Source organism: Diceros bicornis, chromosome 7 (genome assembly GCF_020826845.1).
Source record: "Diceros bicornis minor isolate mBicDic1 chromosome 7, mDicBic1.mat.cur, whole genome shotgun sequence".
Lineage (NCBI taxonomy): Eukaryota > Metazoa > Chordata > Mammalia > Perissodactyla > Rhinocerotidae > Diceros > Diceros bicornis.
Genome location: NC_080746.1, coordinates 24,430,046 through 24,455,629, shown reverse-complemented (window position 1 = coordinate 24,455,629; position 25,584 = coordinate 24,430,046). Strand labels below are relative to the sequence as shown.

Genomic DNA, 25,584 nt, shown 5'->3' with positions numbered 1-25,584 from the left:
TTAAAAAAAAATCATATAGTTATAGTTTGTTGTAAAGGAAATAAAATGAAAACAAGAGGCATCCTATATAATGAAATTAGTCACAGTTCCTCCCATGGTTGCCTTTTTCCTGAGATATCTCCAGGACAGGGTCCTAGTCCTGTGAAGTGCTTTAGAAAAGCTTAGTCTTGCTGGAGGTGAAAAGGACATGTAGGATGGCAACTAGGGCGTGCTCATTTTCAGCACTGGGATTTGAACAAGAAGGTCTGCTAGGAGCTGCCAAACTCCTAACAGCTTTGGTGGAGAAGCCCATATGGCCCAAGAGAGGCTTGCTAGTTCTTGGATGCCAGGCCAGAGTGTGGAGAACAGCTTAACCCAGCCATCCAGTTCAGGGATTTTCAATTCTTCCTGTAAGTTGGTTCTGCTCTTCTCCGGTCTAGTAAATAAGTGAACAGAAGAAAAAGAAGGAGATGTGGTGTAATATATCTACGTGCACTTTAGGGTCTTTTTCTGCCTAGTTGCCAAAGGGTGACATGCAGAACAGAGACACAGGCAAGAAGTGAATGTGACTGACTTTGACTAGCCCAAAGCACCCAGATTCCAGTGTTCGTGTCAGACGGCCTTTATTACAAATGGTACAGGCGAGACCTGGAGGGAGTCCCGTCGGTGGAGTCACTAGTTAACACGATGGCTGTCCTTTGGGGCCACGGGCGTGTTGCTAACCTCCGCTTTTCTTCCTGGTTTGCTTTGCTTTCCGGGGTTTGAGGATGGTGTAGTTTGCATACACTGTATACTGATCTGACAGGAAGGGGACATAGAACGCCCGCAGCAGCTTTGAAGATCTGAAAAACGAGGGGGAAAAAAAAAGACAGAATTTTATCATTTGAGAGAATTCACTAACGGTATTGAAAACAATTAAAGGAAATAAGCTAAGCGCAATGGTGAGGACAGCCAGCCCTGGTGGTCTAGTGGTTAAGATTTGGTGCTCTCCGCCACAGCCTGGGTTTATTTCCCTGTCAGGGAACCACGCCACCCATCTGTCAGTTGTCACACCGTGGCGGCTATGTGTAGCTGTGATGCTGAAAGCTATGCCACCGGTATTTCAAATACCAGCAGGGTCACCCACGGTGGACAGGTTTCAGTGGACCTTCCAGACTAAGATGGACTAGGAAGAAGGACCTGGCTATCCACTTCTGAAAAATTGCCCATGAAAAGTCTATGAATAGCCACAGAGCATTGTCTGATATAGCGCCGGAAGATGTGAGGATGGCGTAAGAAGACCGGACAGGGGTCCGCTATGCTGTACACAGGGTCGTTGGGAGTTGGAATTGACTCGACAGCACTAACAACAAATGGTGGGGATTGTATTTTATACGAGTAGCACAGAAAAGTCTGTTATTTAACTACTAGATCATGATAAAAGACCTAATCAAAACCAAGTACCTTGTTATCCACACCAAAAAGATAGTGTCCATAAAAAGCCACAATATATCCTTCGAAATAGCTCTAGGTTTTCACTTTGCGTTAGAATATGCTGGAGAAAAGTTGCAGGCCAATCAAAGGACTGCTATTACTGAAATAAACTCTTAACACCCAAATGGTTTCTGTATCTAAGAAACTGTAGAGATGCCAAAGGCTCAAATGACCCCGACTCCAGCTCTAAGTTTTCCTAGAGACGTAAAGAAAACTATGTCCTGGGCTTCCTGTGCACAGTGTTCTGGCAATTCTTAAGTCAAAGAGAGAGTCTACACACAAGCTCATGTCATGACACGTCCCTGGCAAATTATAATATATCTGCTTGTTACTAAAATATAGGAACAGCTGAAAATCTGGATTTCTCACGAGGTTCAAAAGAATGTAAAAGATACCACACATTTATTGAACACTTAGTACTGGACAGGCACTGGGAAAACTGCTTACACTTTTAAAGATAATATTTAACCCATCTAATAACCCCATGAGGAAAGTGATATTATTATCCCTATTTTATAGATGGGAAACTGAGGCTTATAATGACCAAGTAACTTGCTTAGGGTCACAAAATAAGTGATAGAGCCCTCATTCAAGTCCAGATTTGATTCTAGATTCTGTTCTCTTAACCACTATGGTTTATCATGCACTCCAGGAACAGGCTAACAGGATTCATCGCTTCCTAGAAAAAGCAGCAGTGATAGTTTCAAATTCTATATGAAGTATTACTTCTTGACTGTGATTTCAGAGTCTAAAAATCAAAAGTTGGCTCAGTTATTGCCACCCTAAATGAGGTAGCTGAAGGGTGCTCCATTGCCAGTCCTTCTCCAGACTCTAAACTTGTAAATGTCATGTCAACGTGGCATTTGTACTGGCAGCCTACCCCTGGGTTTGGCAGACTCCTGCAATGCCTGCACACAATGATATCGTGCTTGGCATACACACCTCTTAGAGATTCTTCCCAACTGGGGCGCTGGCATGCTCTGTGCTCAACAGAGATGCACTTCACTTCAACAGCTAACAGCTCAAGGGCTTTGATAGAGAAAAGAGGCTTAGAAGAGAGACACACCAGATAAAGCAGGGCTCCTGCAAACAAAATGAACAGGAGGAAGAAGCACCTACCTCAGTCAAAAAGAAGTTAATTTATTCTTTCTGTCCATGCTGCACAGATAAGGGGAAGGTCAGAACAGAAAGCTGTAAACAGGAGCAAACTCCTGTAAGCTTAAGTGTAGTAAAGATAGGTTAAGACTAATTAAGCATCATTTCCATTCCAGTTGACTCCACAGTAAAAGCCTCATTAATATTGTCACTATATATTTCCAGTCAATTCAGTCCTTGGTATAACATTAGGTCCATTGGTCCCAATTTTAGCTTTTGACTTTGTTTTTGGAACAATTCCTTACTATTTGGGAGGGTTCTTATTTCATAATTTTATTCTTTCTAGAGTCTTCTAAAGAACAAAGAGAAATGACACGTATTTTAAAAAACAGAATAAAACTCATTCTATCTTGCAGTTACCATATGGGTCCATTGCAACCTTTTATAAATTTAACCTCTGTTATAGGATCTTAGTGGTCTTATTTTTTCCTATATCTTGGATTATTTACAACTATGCTTTTTTAAAAAAAGACTAAAATAATAAGAAAAAGGAAGAATGATAAAATCACCGAAAAGGATGATGCAAAAGTGAAATAATCACTATTGCATTATCCTTCAATTTTTTTACTGTATTACCCAAAGGATTGTATCATCTTTCAATAACATAAAAACTTGAGACACTGTCACTGTAGTCTGCTTTTAGCTTTCATTGAACACAGTTGAGAATTCAGAATTTTTAAATTTTCTGTCCATAATGGCAAAGAGAAGAAAACTGACAGAGGAAGACATTTCACAATTATTAGACAAATCAGAAGATGAATGCAAAGAGACAAATAGCAGCACTCAAGACTCTAATGATGATGGTAAAACTGATTATACAAGCAAAATTTCAGACTATGAATCTTCAGATAACACTGTACTAGACGAATTTTCTCAAACTCAAGAATTGATGAGTGAACAATATATTTCTAAGAACAAAAAGGAAATAAGGTATTTTCATTCAGTTAGTCATTCAACAAGAAGGGCTTCATCATGCAATATTTTGCAATAAGAACCTGGACCATCCTGTTATGCTAAAAGGGCATAAGACGATATTCTTTCATCTTTTATGAAGTCTGTGTGCCAGATTTTATTTGATACAGTTCATAAGTGGATAAATGCTGAAGGCAGGTTAGTATACAAAGGTGACTAGAAGGATATAGATGATAAATAAAAAAATTCAACGGATTGATCATTTTAATTGCTGTTTATAAATCTAAAAATGAAAATGTTTGAATTATGGAACAAAGAAGATAGCTGTCCTCTCTTTGACAAAATTATGAGCCATTAAAGGTTTAAAAAAATTCTTCAGGTGTTGCATTTTGACAATGCGAGTGCAAGAAGAACCAGGAGTAATAAACTAGAGCTTATTATAGATACACCTGAAGTCTGGAATCAGCATTTTAAAGATGGATATATGCCAGGTTCACGCATGACAGCTGATGACCAGTTAGTTGCACTCAGAGGTGTCCATTTCAGGTGTGTGTGTATATGCAAAATCAGGAGAGTATGGAATAAAGATTTGGAGTTGCTACATTTAAATTATTATTAAAATTTCCACTCCAACTGACTCCACAGTAAAAGCCTCATTAATATTGTCGCATATATTTCCAGTCAATTCAGTCCTTGCTTGGTATAACATAAAGTTGTTGTTTTTTACTATCCTTTTATTATTATTTTTGTAAGTTACTTATAAAATAATTGAAAAATATTAAAAACAAAAAGGGTCTATTGGGTCAAGACAGTAAATGGTGATGACTATTTTTCCTGGTATGTTGACAAATCATGCCAAGGAGCTCTAAAAGATCATTTCAGAAAACTATCTTGGGCTATACATGGGACATACCATCATCAAAAATACTGACTGCCCTGAAATAGAAGAAGGGCCACTATGTGTTATTTTTTAAAGCAAAGGGCAAGCTGAAACAAAGGTAAAAAGATAAAGGAGACAGGGACAAAATATTTGCAACAGATATCACAGAGGATTAGTATCTAAAGTGTTCCTACAATCAATAAGACGACAAACAACTCAACAGGAAAAAATGACAAAGGATATGAACAGAGAAAAGAAATGTAAATAGCAAATAAACATATGAAATAATGTTTAATCTTATCAATAATCAGGGAAATGTAAATCTAGATATAATTTTTAAATAATCAGGTTTGCAAAAGTTAAAAACTCGGACAGTATCAAACACTGGTAAGGAATCAGGAAACAGATATTGTCAGTGAAAGTGGAAACCTGCACAGCCACTTGGAAAGGCAATTTTACAGTGTTAACTAAACCAAAATTATGCAGTTCCTATGATAGAGCAGAGGATGTTTTGTTTTGTTTTGTTTTGTGAGGAAGACCAGCTCTGAAGTAACATCCAATGCCAACCCGCCTCTTTTTTGCTGAGGAAGACTGGCCCTTGGCTAACATCCGTGCCCATCTTCCTCTACTTTATATGGGACGCCACCACAGCATGGCTTGCCAGGCGGTGCGTCAGTGCGCGCCCGGGATCCAAACCAGCGAACCCCGGGCTGCCGCAGGGAAGCACACGCACTTAACCGCTTGCGCCACCGGGCCGCCCGGCCCCTAGACCAGAGGATTTTTATCTTGTACTTTACACCACATTAGTTATTTTTTTCACAACCTACTTTGTTTTCCACTTGTTACAATAGAAAATTTCAAACATACACAAAAGTAGGCAAAATATAACTTGTAATAATTTTTAAAAACCAGAAGAAAAATTTTAAAATAAAGGAAATCTCAAATCCTTAAAACAAACAAAAAAAACCTATGTGCTTACTATGTGTAGGGCTTTGTGTGCTGGCCCTGAAGACATAAATGTCTCTGTCTCAAACAGCTAATAACCTAGTTGGGAGAGGCAGAATATGAATGATACATAACTATAACTTAGCATATACTAAATATTAAATAGCTGATACAGAGTTCAAAGTGATAAACACATTCAGAACAGAGAACAAATACTGAAAGTTGCACAGATGTGGAAGAAGCATTTACTATACATTACAGGCATACCTCGTTTTCTTGCACTTCACTTGATTGTGCTTCGTAGACATTGTGTTTTTCATAAATTGAAGATTTGTGGTAACCCTGCATCCAGCAATTCTGTTGGCGCCATTTTTCCAACTGCCTTTGCTCACTTTCTGTCTCTGTGTCACATTTTGGTAATTCTCATAATATTTCAAACTTTTTCATTAATATTATATTTGTTACAGTGATCTTTGATGTTATTGTTATAATTGTTTGGGGGCGCCACAAACCATGCCCACATAAGATGGCGAACTTAATCGATAACTGTTGTGTGTGTTTTGACTGCTCCACTGACCAGCCGTTCCCGCATCTCTCTCCCTCTCCTCAGGCCTCCCTATTCCCTGAGACACAACAACATTGAAATTAGGCCAATTAATAATCTTACAATGGTCTCTAAGCGTTCTAGCGGAAGGAAGAGTCATACGTCTCTCTCTTTAAATCAAAAGCTAGAAATGACTAAGCTTAGTGAAAAGGCATGTCGAAAGCCGAGACAGGCTGAAAGCTAGGCCTCTTGTGACAAACAGTTAGCCAAGTTGTGAATGCAAAGGAAAAGTTCTCGAAGGAAATTAAAAGTGCTACTTTAGTGAACACAGGAATGATAAGAAAGCAAAACAGCCTTATTGCCGATATGAAGAAAGTTTTAGGGGTCTGGATAGAAGATCAAACTAGCCACAACATTCCCTTAAGCCAAAGCCTAATCCAGAACCAGGCCCTAACTCTCTTAAATTCTGTGAAAGCTGAAAGAGGTGAGGAAGCCGCAGAAGAAAAGTCTGAAGCTAGGAGAGGTTGGTTCATGAGGTCTAAGGAAAGAAGCCATCTCCATAACATAAAAGTGCAAGGTGAAGCATTAAATGCAGATGCAGAAGCTGCAGTAAGTTATCCAGAAGATCTAGCTAAGATAATTCATGAAGGTGGCTGCACTAAACAACAGATTTTCAATGTAGACAAAACAGCCTTACATTGGAAGAAGATGCCATCTAGGACTTTCACAGCTAGAGAGGAGAAGTCAATGCCTGGCTTCAAAGCTTCAAATGACAGGCTGACTCTCTTGTTAGGGGCTAATGCAGATGGTGACTTTAAGCTGAAGCCAGTGCTCATTTACTCCCCCCCCCAAATCCTAGGGCCCTTAAGAATTATGCTAAATCTACTCTTCCTATGCTCTATAAATGGAACAACAAAGCTGAGATGACAGGCTATCTGTTTACATTATGGTTTACTGAAAATTTTAAGCCCACTGTTGAGACCTACTGCTCAGAAAAAAAAATTACTTTCAAAATATTACTGCTCACTGACAATGCACCTGGTCACCCAAGAGCTCTGATGGAGATGTACAATGAGATTAATGTTGTTTTTGTGCCTGCGAACACAAGATCCATTCTGCAGCCCAGGAATCAAAGAGTAATTTTGACTTTCAAGTCTTATTATTTAAGAAATTCATTTCGTAAGGCTATAGCTGCCATAGATAGTGATTCCTCTGATGGATCCAGGCAAAGTGAATTGAAAACCTTCTGGAAAGAATTCACCATTCTAGATGCTATTAAGAACACTTGTGATTCATGAGAAGAGGTCAAAATATCAACATTAACAGGAGTTTGAAAGAAGTTGATTCCAAACCTCATGGATGATTTTGAGGGGTTCAAGACTTCAGTGGAGGAACTAAGTGCAAATGTAGTGTAAATAAGAGAACTAGAATTAGAAGTGGAGCTTGAAGATATGACTGAATTACTGCAATCTCATGATAAAACTTCAAAGGATGAGGAGTTGCTTCTTATGGATGAGCAAAGAAAGTGGTTTCTTGAGATGCAATCTACTCCTGGTGAAGATGCTGTGAAGATTGTTGAAATGACAACAAAGGATTTAGAATATTACATAAACTTAGTTGATAAAGCAGTGGCAGGATTCGAGAGGACTGACTCCAATTTTGAAAGAAGTTCTACTATGAGTAAAACGTTGTCAAACAGCATCACATGCTACAGAGAAATCATTCGTGAAAGGAAGAGTCAATCAATGTGCCAGACTTCACTGTTGTCTTGTTTTAGGAAATTGCCACAGCCATCCCAGCCTTCAGCAACCACCACCCTGAGCAGTCAGCAGCCATCAACATCGAGGCAAGACCCTCCACTAGCAAAAAGATTACGACTTGCTGAAGGCTCAGATGACGGTTAGCATTTTTTAGCAATAAAGTATTTTTGTTTGTTTGTTTTTGTGAGGAGGACTAGCCCTGAGCTAACATCTGATGCCAATCCTCCCCCTTTTTTTTTTCTTGAGGAAGACTGGCCCTGAGCTAACATCCATGCCCATCTTCCTCTACTTTATATGGGACGCCGCCACAGCGTGGCTTGACAGACGGTGCGTCAGTGCTCGCCCAGGATCCGAACCTGTGAACCCCAGGCCGCCAAAGCGGAGCACGCACACTTAACCACTTGTGCCACCGGGCCGGCCCCAATAAAGTATTTTTTAATTAAGGTGTGTACATTGTTTTCTTAGACATAATGCTATTGCACTTAACAGACTACAGTATAGTGTAAACATAACTTTTATATGCACTGAGAAACCAAAAAATCTGTGTGACTTGCTTCATTCAGATATTCGCTACAGTGCAGTGGTCTGGAACCAAACCTACAATATCTTCAAGGTATGCCTGGATTTCATTTTATCCATCCAACAACATTCCAAGGCACACTAAGCATGAAAAGCAACTTGCCCATCCATAATCAAATCTATGGGCATCTTGGGTTAAATGTTCTGTGCACTCAGAAGCAACTGGACAATGGCCTGAATAAAATCCAAACTCTTTCTCATGGCCTACAGAGCCCAAGGAGAGCTAGCCCTTGCTTACTTGTCCCACCTCACTTTGTGCTATTTTCCTCTTTGCCCACTACACTCCCACCACACCAGCCTCCTTTCAGTTCCTCAAAATTACAAGTTTTTTCCTACCCTAGGGCCTTTGCATATGCTTTTTCCTCTGTGCCTGGAACTCTTCCATCCTGTTTTTCTCGTGAATAAGTCCATCTTATTTTTCATTCTTCATCTTAAGAGTTACCTTTGAGAGGTCTTCCAACTATCCTAGGAACCCAAGGTTTCCACTTCTATCACTTAATCTCTCTCAGTGAAGAGACTCTCTCAGAGAAGAATCTCTTTCAGAGAAGAGATTTCTCTCTTCACAGTGAGAGAAATCACACTGAGAGAGATTTCTTCTTGTGTTTCTGCATTACACTCTTTACAATTTGTAATTTTATATTTATTTGTTGGTTAACTTGTTTCTTGTCTGTCTCCCCACTCCCACTCCCAGATTTCTGGGACCAGGTCTGTTTTATTTACCAATAGCATAGTGTTTGGCACACAGCAAGTGCTGAAAAACAAATGTTGGGTGGATGGATGAAAGGAAGGAAGGAAAGAAGGACTGATGAAGACAGCAAGGTAGGGATTTTACACAAATGAGATCTGAGTTTAATTCAATTCAGTTCAACCACAAGTGACTGAGCACCATGTCAAGCAATGAGTTAAGTGCCAGGAATACAATAATGGACAAAAGGGTTCCTACTCTCAGTGAGGAATTCAAAATCCAACTGAAGGTATGGTTTGGAATAACCATCTTGCTAAGGACAAGCACGGGTCTGACTTGGATACATCAAGAGATTCAAGAAGCATCCTGATTCTGCCATGCTTCCTCTGTGTACAATCATAAGAAATTCAGCATCAGATTCTAGAAAATGTGTTCAGGAAGCAAGGAGGCATTTCTAGTTAAGCCTGAACAAAAAAACCACATAAAAGGTGGGGACTAAATATAAGGAAAAGCTAAGAAGAATCTATTATCGGAGCTTAGTACTAGAAAAATCCTTATTAAAAGATGAACCTCCTTTTCTCTTGCTTGTGATCTTTAATAGCATTATCTATCTTTAACCTCTAAAGCCAATAATTTCTTCTAGAGGATAAAGTGAGAAAACAGTCAATATACACACCTCTGAGCTGGGATGGGAAGATTGTCATTTTTTTTAAACCAAAAGAACAAGCTGGCTTGAATTCTTCATTTCTAACACTATAGCTGCTGTTCTAGATTAATTTCTTTACCATCAACAGCTTTAATATGTCAAGCATGACTGCGGCCTTTTAAATTGTTATATTGTATTATTGCTGGAAAAAGAAAAATCAAATTGGTTATTTGCCTTTGTGGAAGAAAAGAGCAGTTGAGCACTGGAATAACATGTGCGCATACATTCATACACACGGAAATAAAGATCAGACTGTATCACAAATTAGAATAAAACGAATGCCTATCAAAACTCATACAGCAAAGTCTGTAATAACGTGAAATGCCAAAGTATTCCTCTAAGGAAGCACAGGCAGCATAATTTAGGAAGAAGTAAAATATGTGCTTCTATCATGGAAACTGAAATACTTCCCCTCCTAGTGAGAAAGTCACTCAAGCAATTCAAGGATGAAACAGACATAGACAAAGCAATTCCCCGAATAGAATAATTAGCTGATGGCTCAGAATGTTTTCTAATTCAATTATCAGCCCTATTTATCAGGGCTAGGGAGCATTCTGCTGTGGTGATTTGAATCTGCTCTTGCTGATGTCAATGGAAGACTGGCTGCCAGTCCCCGATGTCGCCAGTTCAACAGGCACCAATGGAAATGACGGCTCAATTTTTCGTTTTAAAAAGAAAACATCCTACTACTCAGGTTTTCTCTTTTTTTTTAATCTATACATCCATCCAAACACTAATATCCCTGTGAACCTACAGTATAAGCCCACTGACAGTTCTCTTTAAGCTAGTTCTTTCTCTTTTCGTCTCTGTCCCGGTCTCTCTCTTGCACTTAGTTCACATTTCAATGACAGACTTTCTACAATCGTCAGCGCAGAACTGGCCTTTCACAGTAATCTTCATTCTGAGGAGAATCTCAGAATTCCCTCAAGACTTAATCTTAGCCATAGTCAACCTACACTCCCATATCAGGCAATTTAAGAACTGCTCAAAAAGCTGGTATGCAGCAAAAATGTGACTATTGTTTAATATTCTTTACCAGGAAATGGGGTGAGGTACATTACTTTAACGGTCAGTAAGTACTCAAGAGGCGACATTTATCTCTTTTTCAAAAAAGAGAAATGGACACATGAGTTACATGCTATATGTTATACTCCACTAGAACGTCAGTCCCTCGAAGACAGAACTTTATCTAACTGCTGTATCCCCAGCTTTTAGAACAGTGCCACAGAAAATGCTCAATAACTATTCTGTGAATGAATGAATGACTATATTCTGACTTTTAAATCAGAGCATTTAGTTTACCTCTCTTGCTTCCGGCAATATTCACCTTCTGTAAGGAAAAAAAAAGTATCAAAAATAATATGAAGCTCTTCTTTCTCTTCTCTTCCCAAACAATTCAGTCCTAAAGCCATCAGGTGGGACAGAGCAAAGTAGGAGCCTGCAGTGTGTGTGGGGGAGGGGAGGCTGCAGAGGCCCACAAATGAGATGTGGAAGGAATTCATATTAGCAAAGAAAATATTGATGCAAAAGTTTAAGTAACCTCTCCAGGTTTCAGTTTACACAAAATTTGTTGAATCATCATTATCCATGTGACCAGAATGACACTTTATTTTCAGTAGGCATGTCCAATAGACCCTTGACATTCAATGAATACATTCACAGTTTTGACTATTTGGCAGCAACCTCCAAAGATCCATGCTGTGTGTGATTTGGAACTTTGCTGAGGCACAAATTGGAATCACAACACTGTAACACTGGTGTACAGAGTGAACCATTTCATTGATTCACGGCCCTGGCCAATTATCTGACACAACATCATAAGCTTTTGACCAGTCACCTTCAGCCAATACTCAGAATGAGGGAATTGAGAAAGAATTGGCATTAGGCAACTGGCCATTTCCTGACCTTCAGTCCCACCAAAGCTGCTGGGGAAATGCTCTTCACCAGTCTTTTTTCCATCTGATAGCTACTTTGATATGAACTATGTGCTCCATCCACCCAACATTCCTGTAGAGAAGACACTAAACAGTGTTCAAGAAGGTGTTTGTCCCTGCTCTTTGGACTCTCATTTGGGTTACATTTATGTGACAGATAGTGTGCAGCACTAGAGGCCACATCAAGAAGATGATTCTGGCACAGAGAGGAAACAACAAGAGTATACTTTAAAATAACAACAATCTTTTCTTTTTTCTTTTTTTTTAGCTTAAAAAATTTATTATTTCTTTCAAATCTGTGGTTGACTGATGGTTTTCTGTTTCACTTGGTGTTGGCTGGAATGTTTAAAAAGCCACTCACATGGCTGGCCACGGGCTGAGAGTTCAGCTAGCGCTAAAGGCCTTCAGGTCTCCTTTATGTGGGGCTCCTCTCTCCACATGGCCTTTGGATTTCCTTAAAGTGTGGTGCCTGGGTTTTAAGAAGGAGTATTTCAGGAGAAAGGAAATAGAAGCCAATTAGCCACTCAATCTTTATTTTACCAAATAAGGGCATGAAAAGCTTCTGAAGAAATCCTTATTTCACCTTTTTTTCTTTTTCTTTTTACTCTGGCATAAATCCAGTTTTAAGAACATGAAATATGTCAAATAATTGATGAATATTTTCTGAGACCCTACTATGTGCTAGGAGTTGTAAAGAATCAATAAGAGATGTGGTTCTAACTCTCAAGGAACTTAAAACGAAGGCCTCTGATGATGACAGCTTCTTGGTCTAAACTAGCTAAAAGCAGTGGCAGTCCTAAGACACTGCATATACTCTTCAAACTTGAGAGTCTCTATAGCATGCACTTGGAGCACAGATGGTCTGTATGTACACAGTCTCTTTCTAGACAATGAAAAGCAGACACTCTGAGCTTCAGAAAAACCAAAAAGGTTTATTCTTCTTAAAATGTCAGCAGATCTCAATGACTGAAGAATACAATGAGCAAAAAAGTATTCTTGGCATAGATGAAGAAGCTGGAGGCACCACTGTGACTGACACGGAGGGAAAAGACAAGAGCACTTCAATTACTGGTTAGGTAGAAGAACTAATTCTACCCAAAGGATTTGAACACCATCTGAAGTATGTCAAACTGTTGGCCTGCAACTAAATTCTGCCATGGGATATAGTCTCCCTCTCCACCTGGGTAGCAAGAAGCTGCAGATGGAAACAGCCTGCTGGACTATTTTGTGTGCCATATGTCTCTTCTGCAAGAAATCTCTTTAAAAAAGAAAAATTTCAAAAATTATCCAATTTGGATGAGGAATGGCATCAAAAGAGCTGTGATGGTTTTAAAACATGTCCATAAATTCTTTGACACTCCTCCCATCAACAGGGAATGTCTAGTTCCTCTCCACTTGTACAACGGCTATTCGACTGGCTTGCTTTCAATGAAAAGAATGAGGCAGGAGTGATACTGGGTGAATTTCAAGGCTACGTCATAAAAAAACCATATAGCTCTTGAGATACTAGCTCTTGGAAGCCAGCCACCATGCTGTGAAGAAGTGCAGGCCACATGGAGAAGCCACATGTAGGTGTTCTGGGTGACAGCCTCAGCTGAGATCTAGCCAACAGCCAGCATCAACCGCTAGAGATGTGAGAAAGCCTTTGAGCCTCCGGTCCGAACCACCATCTGATGGCCAAGGCATAAAAACCTTGAGTAGCTGAAGAACTGCCTAGCTGAGCCCAGTCAACCCTAGAACCACGAGAGCAACAATAATAAATAATTGTTGTCCTTTTACACTGCTAAGTTTGGGATGATTTATTACACAGCAATAACTGTAACAAGAACTTCCAACTAATTTGCCCTTTACAGTGATTCTCTAATGGTCTTCTTACTATCTTTCAGAAATAAACAGTTCTGCTTATGCTGGGGTTAGGGGTTGGGGACGCAATGGCTGCCACCAATCAGACTACCACGTAGGACCAAAACGGATACAGGTGCCATGGACTCTTTAGGCCTCACAGCTACTGGATTCACTTCTCCTTGGAGGCTAAAAGAAGAGTCCTAGTCTCAGTGAAAATCCTCCGCAGAAGCTCAAGCCCAGCAGCCACTGAGAACCCTGCGCAGGCACTGAAACCACACAAACAGCAGGTATGATCAGCACAGCCCCACCTTGCACAGTGGAGGCCCTCTGCCTGGGAAAGTCCCTCTCCTATCACACATCAGCCAAAGATGGTAACTTCTAACTCCTTACTTGCATCCACTCTTCACCTGTAATTATAAATTTGCAGGGCTTTGAAATCCTGCCCTGTTTAAGTCTCCCCAAATTATCTCAAGCCCCTAATCAGGCAAACCTAAAATTCAGTTAGAGGAGGCTAATATGCTCCAAAATAGGGAAGAATAAAATCTCACAATCCCAAAACCAAAGGCGAAAACAAAGGAAACAAGACAAAAGGGACCTATAATGAAGGAGGAAAGAAGTGGCAGAAAGTGGCTGTGTGAAGCGGTGGCAGGGCCTCTCAACTTGTTTCCAAAACTACAAACAGGCCCTGTTGCTCAGGAGGCCAAGTTCAACATCTTGGAGAGGCATTTCCCACTAGATTCCCACAACCAAACATTCTTACCACACTTAGAAAGGAACCCACCATTGAGCTGGTAATTTATTGTAACATTCTCCCTTCACTCCTCTCTGGGGAATCTCAGAGTAGGTATTACATCCACCCACTTGTCGAGCTATTTTATACAAGTAACAATTATATCATGCTTCAAAGAAAGAAAAAAAATCCTCTCTTATTTTAGAAAGTATGTAATACGAGACGGCCACAGAGTGACAAATGTGTCTGGTTTAAAAAGTGATATTGTTGACTAGTTTAGACCCCATATCTTGGGAGTTTGATAAACCTTTATAAAATTAGCCACTCAGACATGGCAAACTTAGGGAGAGGAAGTTGCGGCTATGGTACCAGCTGCATACGAGGTGAGACTAGAAAACGGTTATTAAGATCTTATGCCTAGATCCTTTCTCAAACTAATGGGTCTGAGGTCTCTATTCCTCTGCTGAAGTGGAGAAGAAGCCTGTTAGGGGAAGAATGGATGGGCATCTGGGCTGCCACTCGCCCAAATGGGCTAACCAACATTCAGCCCTATTTAGTGAGTCCTCCAACAGTCCAACAGTAAAGGCCTTGCTCATCTTCCAACAATTTCAACAGAAAACAAGCCTCTTCACATATTCATACATATTCACATTCCTAAATTTGCACCAATCACAATATTATCCTAATAATCTACAGGTTGCTTCCCCCTGGAGTGGAGTCTCCATTGACATACACTCAGAGTATGATTTTTTTATGTGCCAGTACTGTCTTCAAACTATCCTGATTGCTTCCCTGTCAGACAGAAGAGACCCAATCTAGGCCACAACAAGGAATGTCAGCAAATTAAATTAAATAAGTAAACTACGGGCAAATCCACATGGTAAACATGGACTGTGGAGCAAAGGAACTATATCTACATGCGCCATTCTCCCATCCTGCTTTTGAGGACAAGTGCCTGTATTATGACCATATATCTTAATTTGCAGGGCCCCTTTTACTTTCGAAAATCTTCTGATTTGGATGATATATTATAGACCACTTTACCTAAAAATAAATTTAAACCCGGCAAAGAGGTAAATTAAACTTTTCTTTATTGACCCTCAGGCCTCTCATCCAACAGGCTTCTTTTTATCTTTCCACTTGCACTTATGATTTCTTCTCCTTAATTACATAAGTGATTCTACCCTCTTTACCACCGGTACAAATTTTCTTTTTCTTTAAGCCTCAGCTCAAGCACCACCTCCTTCAGGAAGCCTTCTCAGTATACTCTCACCTCCACAGATCTCTCCTTTCTTTGAAGTTCTAGCACATAACTTGGCACCTCCTATGGTCAAGTTGTCTTTACATGTGTAACTACAAAAGTTTTACGTTATTCAAGGGCAAAATCTGTGTCTAATTACTTTTTTTATACCCCCTAAATAATCTAGCTCTGTGACAAGGACATAATAACTATTCAATGAATATTTTCTGATTTCTAATTTCCAAACCTGCCTCCCCAGCTGGCTTCAGGACATAACAAGACTCCAGTACCTCCCGCTGCTGACTCCTTCTCTCACAGCACCCTGTACTTTTCCTTTACGGTATTTAACACGGTTGTAATTATATATATACATATTTTTTTTTTTAACGATTCATTTATTTTTTTCCCCAAAGCCCCAGTAGATAGTTGTATGTCTGTATGTCATAGCTGCACATCCTTCTAGTTGCTGTACGTGGGACGTGGCCTCAGCATGGCCGGAGAAGCGGTGCGTCGGTGCACGCCTGGGATCCGAACCCAGGCTGCCAGCATCGGAGCGCGCGCACTTAACCGCTAAGGCACGGGGCCAGCCCTGTAATTATATATTGATTTATTTGTTTAATGCCAGCCTCCCCAGTATATTGTAAGGTCCAAAAGGACAGGGAGTTTGTGGGTGCCGTTCATCACTATATACCTACGATCCACCACAGTGCCTGGCAGTATTAAAAAAATATCTGCTGACTGGATGGATGTCAGAGGGATAGACAGACAGGCAAACAGATGGATAACGGAAGAAGGAAAAATGATCTCAAAGTGAACTATAAAGAAAGCAAATTTAAATTTCAGAGACTTAAAACATTTGAGAAACTAACCTGCTTACACTTCTATAAAGATCATGTGGCAGTGTGTCACAGGCTTATTAAAACCTTCTCCTTTCCTCAGAGAGCTAGAGGAAAGTTAGGCCTGCAGTCCCATCCGATCCAGGGTCTAAGATATGAGTTACCATTACATGCGGATGGTACCATTATTTCTCCTTGTTATACAAACTGCTAAAGTACAAAAACCATTGATTCTAGAAGACAGAGAAAACTAACAGCCCCAGGGAATAGGCTCAAAGGCATTTGAGGATCATGCTCCCGAGAGCATTTCATGCACCACCTCAGAGTGACAGGTCTGAGGCACACAGCCTCTGACAGCACAGTCTAATTGGCCCGAAGTCAGCAACATGAGAGGTCACAGTGCTGACAGTTATAAATTTCTGTGGCAAAGTGGGCTGTAGGATCCCTCCATTTTTGCAGTTAGATCAATATATACTAGGAAATGCTGAAGAAGAGAAACGTAAAGAAAATCAGCATAATTTTGGACCCTAGGCAGCCTGCTAATTAATTGCAAGGCCCGACATTTATTTACTTATTTTTCTGACACTTAAATAATGTTTTAGAATTTAAAAACATTTTCATATTTCCGCTCTCATTTAATCCTTATAACATTCCCATAAAGTAGATAAAATATTATTATTTCTGTTTTACTGATATGGAAATTTGGGAATCAGAGAGGAACAATTAGCAAGTAGCCAGGATTAAATGCACATGTCTTCTGACTCCATGCTCTTTTCACTAGACTTTGCACACCTTCAAGTGAACTGTATGTCTTCAGTTCTTAAGCCAACTGAATCCTTTCTTTGTCAGCATATGGTCACGAAAAAAATGCCAATTGGGGGGAAATTAGTACAATTTATGGGAAATGAAAAACCTCTGGAGGCATTCCCCATAAGCTTCTCCTTCCCTCTACCTACACTGGAGGTGTGCTCAGTGGGTGAATGGGAAATGAAGCAACAGCAGGGACCAAGAGGAGAAGCAGGATGTACAATGAAATAAGCTTAGGGTCTGGTCTCTCTAGCAAGTTCCACTCAACTTGCAAAAGCTTCTGGTCAGGGACCAGCCCAGCTAGAGAAAATAATCCACAACAATAACTAGTATCACACTTCTAATATAGCAAAGGAAATTTTTAAAAGCTTGATACAGGCCACTGGGGAAAGTTGTGGGTTTTAGGATCTAAAATTTGGCCTAATCTTTCTCTGAAACAATGTGTCTCCTGAGTCTATGCCTCCTTTGCAGTTGACTTCAATCCCTCATTACCTTTCATCTAGCCAACCAGAATAGCCTCCTAACTTGTTTCTATGCCTCCAACTTTCCCTCCTTTCAGTCCACCTCCCACACTATCACCAATGCAATCTTCAAATGTCATGTCCTCTGGGACTCTTCCTTGGTCCCTCCCACCCTAGCTGTTTTAGAATTAATGCCTCCCTCCTATGCTCTAACAGCACTTCTCTGAACTATGATGCATCTCCCCAGGGATACTGTAAACTCCCCAAGGCAGTGGTATTGTCTGCACACAGTCTAAAGTCTTAGAGGTAGAAGATGTTTAATAAATGTTTATCAAATGGAGCCAGTTATGCTTTATTTCTGCCCTTAAAATCTACCTTCTTAGGAAAGCAGGATGTTCAGTGGGGAACAACAAGTAACATCTCTGCAAAAGGCACTCATATTTCATGGTCTCCCAATGTGTCACCTGCTCCCACTAGCTGAGGACAGTTCTGAACACAGAGGGGCCTGGAGAAGTAAACTCAACCACATCACTTGAGTGACTGTATGATCACCTCTAGTCACTCTGCTGACCACAAGGCAGGCGAGAAAGTGACCAACACCTCTGCTCTTCCCTCAAAAAATTTAAAATTCTCTACGGAGAAGTGCACAAGTGTCAGGTTTCTTTGTCTTGTCCCAAAAGCTCCCAGTTTATGTGTACCAGCTGCTGCGCTAGTGTGCTACCAAAAGAGGAAATGGGAAGATGAGGAATCTTTCTCATTTCAACCCTTCAAAACCAAAAGGAAAAAAGAAGTCACCTCAAAAATACTCCCTTGCCCCATTTGCTATAAAAAGAGTTTGTTCTGTGACCAACGTACTGCTGATCAGTATTTGTGAACCATTAAGTTTCCCTTTGTTAACAGGAAGGTTATTTGAGATCTGATGTTCCCTCAGAGCTGGAGATCCTTCCAGGCCCAGATCTCATGTTACCACAGTTTTCTCAACTCAAAAATGAGTTGAGGCACAATAGAGACCTAGCCCAAGTACTTCATCAAATAACAAACCAGGCCCAAAGAACACGTGTGATGCAGAGAACTTCATACCAACACTGCTGCTTCTCTTTCCAGCTCTTTCCTATTACTATTCCAATTCTGACAATGTGTCGAATATCAATCCATGATCCTACCATCTTTCACGGTCTTCCACTCCCTCGATGCCCTCCCCCCTCCTTCCTTACCCAACTCAAAGCCATGATCAACCATTCTAACACTTTCCTGCATAAACCCTCAACTCCCTTGACCCTTTCACGCTTTGTTGAACTTTCTTGGCTAAAACCCAACCCTGCACACAAAGACTGCACACGAATGTTCATAGTGGCATTATTCACAATAGCCAAAAAGTGGAAACAACTCAGATGTCCACCAACTGGTGAAGGGATAAACAAAATGGATATATCCATACAATGGAATAGTATTCAGCAATAAAAAGGACAACTACTGATACATGCTATAACATGAATGAACCTCAAAAACATGCTAAGTGAAAGAAGTCAGACATAGAACCCCAAGTATTATATGATTCCATTTATATGAAAAGTTCAGAAAAGACAAATCTATAGAAATAGAAAGTCAATGAGTGGTTCCCTGGAGCTGGGGGAGGAATGAGGGATCTTACTGGGGTGATAGAAATGTTCTAAAATTGAATTCTGGTGATGGTTGCACAACTTGGTAAATTTACTAATAATTATCAAATTGTACCCTTAAAATGGGTGAATTTAATGGTATATAAATTATACTTCAATAAAGTTGTTTTTAAAAAAACCCCAACTCTGGTTAAATTCACCTGTTTTGTGACTCACCAGTACAGCTATATACACCTGGAGAAGAAAAATGCAACCACACTGGACCCACTTAAAACTGAACTGGGTTATGGATCCTGTCGTCCAAGCATACTATATTTCTCGAGCTTCTTTTTCCTCCTACTCTCCTCAATTATTTTACAACTTCTCCCTCCTCATATCTCCAACACCTCATCCCCTATACGCCCTTCCCATCTGACAATCCTACTTCCTACTTCACAGAGAAAACTGAGGGCATCAGAAGAGAACTTGCAGATTCCCATCATCACACCTACCTGCTGCCTGTTACTATTCTGTTCTGTCTAGTAGTTATGTATGGCTATTTAAATTAATTAAGATTAAATACATAAAATTAAAAATTCAGTTCCTCAGTCATACTAGTCACATTTCAAATGTTTTAATAGCTACATGTGGTTTGCGGCTCCTATACTGGATAATTCAGATATAGAACATCTCCATCACTGCAGAAAGTTCTATGGGGCAGTGCAGTACAGAGATGATCTACCTGTATGTCTATTTAAAACACATCTTTTACTTACTTGTGCATCTCCTCGCACCTAACTCAAGGGCATTGCTCTATACTTTCCTCTCTCCTGCATGATCAGTTTTCAGCTCTATAAGGGATCATTTCCATCAGTATACAAACATGACTGTTATTTCCCTCATCTTAAAAAAATAAAAGAGGAACAGTTTGGGGTGATGAAAAAGTTTTGGAAATAGATAATGGTATTTTCAACACAAAAAAGAAATGATATATATGTGACATGATGATGGTGTTAGCTAATACTACTGTGGTAATCATATTGCAATACGCAAGTGTATCAAACCAACATGTTGTACACCTTAAACTTATACAATGTTATATATCAATTGTATCTCAATTTAAAAAAAAGATGATGGTAATGGTGGCATGACATTGTAAACGAAATTAATGCCACTGAATTGTACATTTAAAATGGTTAAAATGGCAATTTTATGTTATATATATGCTGCAATAAAAAAAAATTTTTTAAAGGACAAAAATCTTCTCTAGTCATCATTTCCCTGCACCCACCAGCAGCCATTGTCCTATTTCTCTGCTTCCCTTTATAGCAAAACTCCTCAAAAGACTTGTCTACATTTGCCCTCCCTCTCCAATTCTTGTCTTACTATTTTTGCTTTGACCCCTCTAATCCCTCAAGTCCCTATGCTCCCACCACTCCACCAAAATGGCTATCAGCTGCCAAATCCAATGGACAGTTGTTACACTTCATCTTACTCGATTTATCAGCAGCTTCTGACCACGCCCTCCTACTGAAAACATTTTCTTCCCTGTTTCTGAGTCCCAGACCCGCCTCTCAAGAGCTGGTCCTCTACCTTTTCCTTTCTGTCTGACCTTTTGGATCCTGGGCTCTCCCCCCAGGCCTCCCTGGATCTCCTTAACTTCAACTATCTGTTTACCTGGACCTCTGCCCAAAGACAACCTGACCCCTCCAACTCATTCCCCATTACTCCTTCACCTGAACATGCTGACTCCCCTATTTTCGTTAATTCTGAGAACTTTCTGAAGAGCCAGCCAAGCCCTGGTCTAGTTGGTCTCTCTATTTAAGATCTAGTAAGGCCTGTCCCATCTCTGACTGAGCCTCGAGCCCAAAAATAATGGATACAAACTTCTAGCTCCTTAAAGGACACAGTCAATCTTCCTAACAGTGTTAGAATACTCTCAGTTAAGATAGCTAAAGTTAGTTGCCAAAACTTATCTGTGTTTTCTTCAGTGGATTTGTTTTACTTAGATTCTTTCATTTGGATGATACCAAAATATACTGTGGAAATTAATAAAAAGAAACCTCATTAAAATGGAGTTGGGAGGCCAAAAGGGGGAGCTCCTACGCCCTGCGGCAATAGCAGAGCCCAACAGGAAGAAGAAAGCGTTCCTCTTCTTGACTGGCAAGAAGCTTAGCCAATGAGAGACTGCCGCAACTCAGCTAACGAAAAGCCACTACATTTCGAACTACCAGTCTCCTCCAATGGACTCTTTGTTTACAACAGCCCTCTCAACTTCCTCTTCACCTCTATAAAGCATTTCTCCTCCCCCTGCTGCTCAGCACTTGCATATGGCTCACCAGGGCTGCAGACACCTAATTGCAATTCTTTACTGATCCTGAATAAATCCATTTTTCCTGGAGAAATAACTGGCTATTTGTTTAAGATCAACAAATATTTTGCATTCTGGTGCCTAGAAAAAAGAGGAGCACTCTTTTAGATTTCACAGGAAACTGGACAAGAATAGAAGATGTGTTTGGACCCAAATAAAAATAAAAAAGGATAGCTACTAAAATCAGCCCAGGACTGGAAGTTATCCAATCCTAGATTCTAATTTTCGCCCTTACTAGTCCTAGTACATCTCCTGGAATTAAAGCCACATACCTAGAAGCATCAAGGAACGGTCTGTAGGCTAAGCTGATCCATTCTTCTCTATTGGATGAATATTTCGGCTCCCGGGGTGTTTCTCTCATGGTATCCAAATCCACTAAATAATGGCATTTACTGATGTCAATCTGCAATGGAGAAAGGCCAACTCTTCATTAGTAATTGCAAAAGTTCTTTCAGGGTAAGGAACATCAACTGCAACCCTAAGAATTCCTATAGGGTATTAGAAGCACAAACATCTAAGTCCTTGGACAATGTTACTTGTGCTCTCTCCACTCAGATAAGAGTGTTGGGTGTTGAGTAGGCTCCTGGGGAGATGGGGGAGGGCATGCACTCTCCCAGCCAAATATATATGTAAGCTTTGGGAGTTTTGATTCTAGTTTGGGTATTAAGTCCCTCTAGCCTCACAGACACTTCTGAAGCTAGCACAAGTCCACAACCCACTCAAAAAACTATCTTCTTCTGCTCACTATTGCTCCCTTCCAATGTATCGCCTCTTATCCAGAGACTGAAAGGGCATGACTAAACACAAATGCTAATGTGAGAGGAAGCCCTATCTCGGCTGACAGAGCCACGTGAGGTTACCCTACACCTCGCAAATGGTCCAGAAATATGCGTAGTGTCTCCTTCAAAAATTCAACAGAACTGAGAGGGACATGGAAACTGTCCCTGCAGCGAAAGAGCAGAAAAACTGAGATATCAGAACTGCAAAAGAGGAAGAGATTATGAAAAATATATAGTAACTATCAGCAAAACTATAGTCATCTAGTTGCTCTGAATATACCAGAGCATCACAGATGCTCAAAAGGGAATATTAATACATTTCATTTAAAACCATGTTTGTACTGTGTTTCTCACAAAATTGATTAATTCAATGGAATATGCCACAAAGTCTTCAGGATACTTCTGTGGTTAAATAGTCCATTTCAGACGATAATTATATTCTTCTTCTCATCTCAAAGCTATGAGAATATTTAACAGCCACGGGGAAAAATTTTAAGCCTCTTTATTTTTTTTTTTTTTTAAGATTTTATTTATTTATTTTTTCCCCCAAAGCCCCAGTAGATAGCTGCATGTCATAGCTGCACATCCCTCCAGCCGCTGCACGTGGGACGCGGCCCCAGCATGGCCGGAGAAGCGGCGCGTCGGCGCACGCCCGGGATCCGAACCCGGGCCGCCAGCAGCGGATTGCGCGCACCCAACCGCTAAGCCACCGGGCCGACCCCCTTTAAGCCTCTTTAAAAAAAATAAAGAAAATACACAAGTTTCTATGAAGTTAAATAAAAAGCCAAAGATGGAAAATATCACTGTGATATTGTGATTTATAATAAATATATATTTTGGTCTTGGTCCACAGTTCCTGGCTCACAGCTCCCAAAACCCTTGTAACCTACTAAGCATAGGAGCAATGGGAGCATCTTTTGTGATAATCTTTGGTCTCTTGTCCTCAGTTCCTGAAATTCCTTCAAAGCCATAAAGGTAAAAGGGGTGTCTTGTTATTCATAATAAGCCCCTTTCAATCACAACTTCGTTTATGTTAATGAGGTGACTTTTGCAAAGGACCTAAGGTTGGGGGCTGGTTGCCAAGAGAACCATGTGATTAGAGGGCTAGAACTCTGGGGGAGTGGGGAGGGGCTGGAGATTGAATTCAATCACCAATGGCCAATGATTTAATCAATTATGCCTGGGTAATGAAACCTCCATAAAAACCCAAAAGGACGAGATTCAGAGAGCTTCCGGGTTGGTGAACACCTGGAGATTCAGGGAGAGTGGTGCCGCTGGGAGAGGGCATGGAAGATCCAAACACTTTCCCCATACCTTGCCCTATACATCTCTTCCATCTGACTGTTCCTGAGTTAAACTCTTTTATAATAAATGAGTAATCTAGTAAGTAAAATGTTTCTCTGAGTTCTGTGAGCTGCTCTAGCAAATTAATCGAACCTAATGAGGGGGTCATGGGAACCTCTGATTTATAGGCAGTTGGTCAGAAGTACAGCTAACAACTTGGACTTGCAATTGCTATCTGAAGTCCAAGGAGGGGATCATGGGAACCTCCAATCTATAGCCAGTGAGTCAGAAGCCTAGGTAAGAACTTGGGTTGGCGACTGCCATCTGAAGTAGGGGGCTAGGAGGTGCAGTCTTGTAGGATTGAGCCCTCAACCAGTGGAATATGATGCTGTCTCTGGGTAAACAGTGTCAGAATTGAGTTGAATTGTAGGACACCTAGCTGGTGTCTGAGAATTGCTGTTACTGTGGGGAACACCCTGCCATTGGAAATTGGGTCCCTGAACCCTCTTAATCACTAATGTAGTCAGCTAAAGAAAAGTAAACCTCAACGGAAGGGAACTATTATTTTTCACTGTTTTTTACATGTCAACTGTCTTACATAATTATTTTAAAAATTATCATATCGAGGCCTATAAGCGATTATTAATCTCTATTTTATAAATGAGAAAGTCAAGACTCAGACAAATTAAATAACTTCATTTTTTTCAAGATATAAATATTATACCCCCATGATGTACTAGGCATTAAGTTAGAGCTAATGATAGAGAATCAAATAAATAAGACATGGTCCTTGCCCAAAATGGATTTATAGTCCTAACCAAAATCACGTGAGTATATAGCAGAGCTATATTTTGACCCAGGTCAGCATGACTTCAAAAGTCATACATTAAGACTGCCAAAACTGACCGAAACAGGCAAAATGCTCTCAGGGGCTCATCTAAATGTTTCTTAAAAATTAAACCCAAAAAACCGTCCTCCTAGAATGCCAGGTTTCAGCTAAAATAAAGACCATTTGAAACATGAATAGATCTATAGCAAATCTCATATTTAATGGTGAAGAGTTGAAAGCTTTTCATTTAGGATCAGGAATATGTCAAGGCTGCTTGTTATCACCATTCTATTCAACACTGTACTAAAGGTTCTAGTCAGCAGGGTAAGATAAGAGAAAGAAACAAATGGCAGACGAAATAGAAAGAAACAAAACATTTATCACAATGATATGATTGGTATATATAAAATTCAAAAGAATCAACTTATAAATTTTTGGAATTAAGAGAGTTTATCACACTTTAGACTTATAGGATGTAAAATCAATGTCATATATTCCTATAAAACAGCAGTAAACAATACATAATATATATTTTTAATTATGTATTTTCAAATTATATTATAAAAATATTATTTACAAGGATTTGAAAATGTGTGCCTTGAAATAAATCTGACAAAATATGGGAAACTCCTCTATAAAAAATTATAGAATTTTATTGACAAATGCCTACCAACTGATGAATTTATAATGTGCTATATTCATATAATTAAAATGTAGTAAATGCAGGCAATGGAATATTATTAGTCTTAAAAAGGATACAAACTACAACACAGATGAGCTTAAAAATATTATGTTAAGTGAAAGAAGCTAGAAACAAAAGACCATATATTGTGTGATTCCATTTATATGAAATGTCCAGAATAGGCAAATCCATTGAGACAGAAAGCAGATTAGTGGTTGATCAGAATTGGGGGAGTGACTGCTTAATGGGTATGGGGTTTTTTGGGGGAGTGATGAAAATGTTTTGAAATTAGATAGTGGTGTTGGTTGCACAACATTATGAATGTACTAAAAACCACTGAATAGTACACTTTGAAATTACTGATTACCATAAGATCCGGGAAATTCATTTCTAGGTATATACCCCAAAGAATTGAAAGCAAGGACTCAAAACAGATTTTTGTATCTCAATATTCATAGCAGCATTATTCACAACAGACAAAAGGTGGAAACAACCCAAATGTCCATCAATGGATGAATGGATAAACAAAATGTTTGTTTAATAAGTACTGAGTTTCAGCTTGGGATGATG

The 25,584-nt window shown here is 39.9% G+C and overlaps 1 protein-coding gene across 5 annotated transcripts in view; it reads right to left on the bottom strand.

Annotated features, from left to right (window-relative positions):
• Positions 1–25,584, bottom strand: part of ALG9 (ALG9 alpha-1,2-mannosyltransferase) — an 88,689-nt gene continuing 63,105 nt past the window's right edge. For 4 of the 5 annotated variants that reach the window (XM_058545237.1, XM_058545233.1, XM_058545236.1 and 1 more), the window contains 2 exons: positions 21,713–21,843; positions 604–821 (listed from right to left, as the gene is read on the bottom strand). In XM_058545237.1, the coding sequence (XP_058401220.1) occupies positions 698–821; positions 21,713–21,843 (255 nt within the window). In that variant the 3' untranslated portion in view covers positions 604–697. Of the gene's footprint in view, positions 822–21,712; positions 21,844–25,584 lie in introns of all 5 variants that reach the window. The other variant, XM_058545235.1, reaches the window with a different exon arrangement.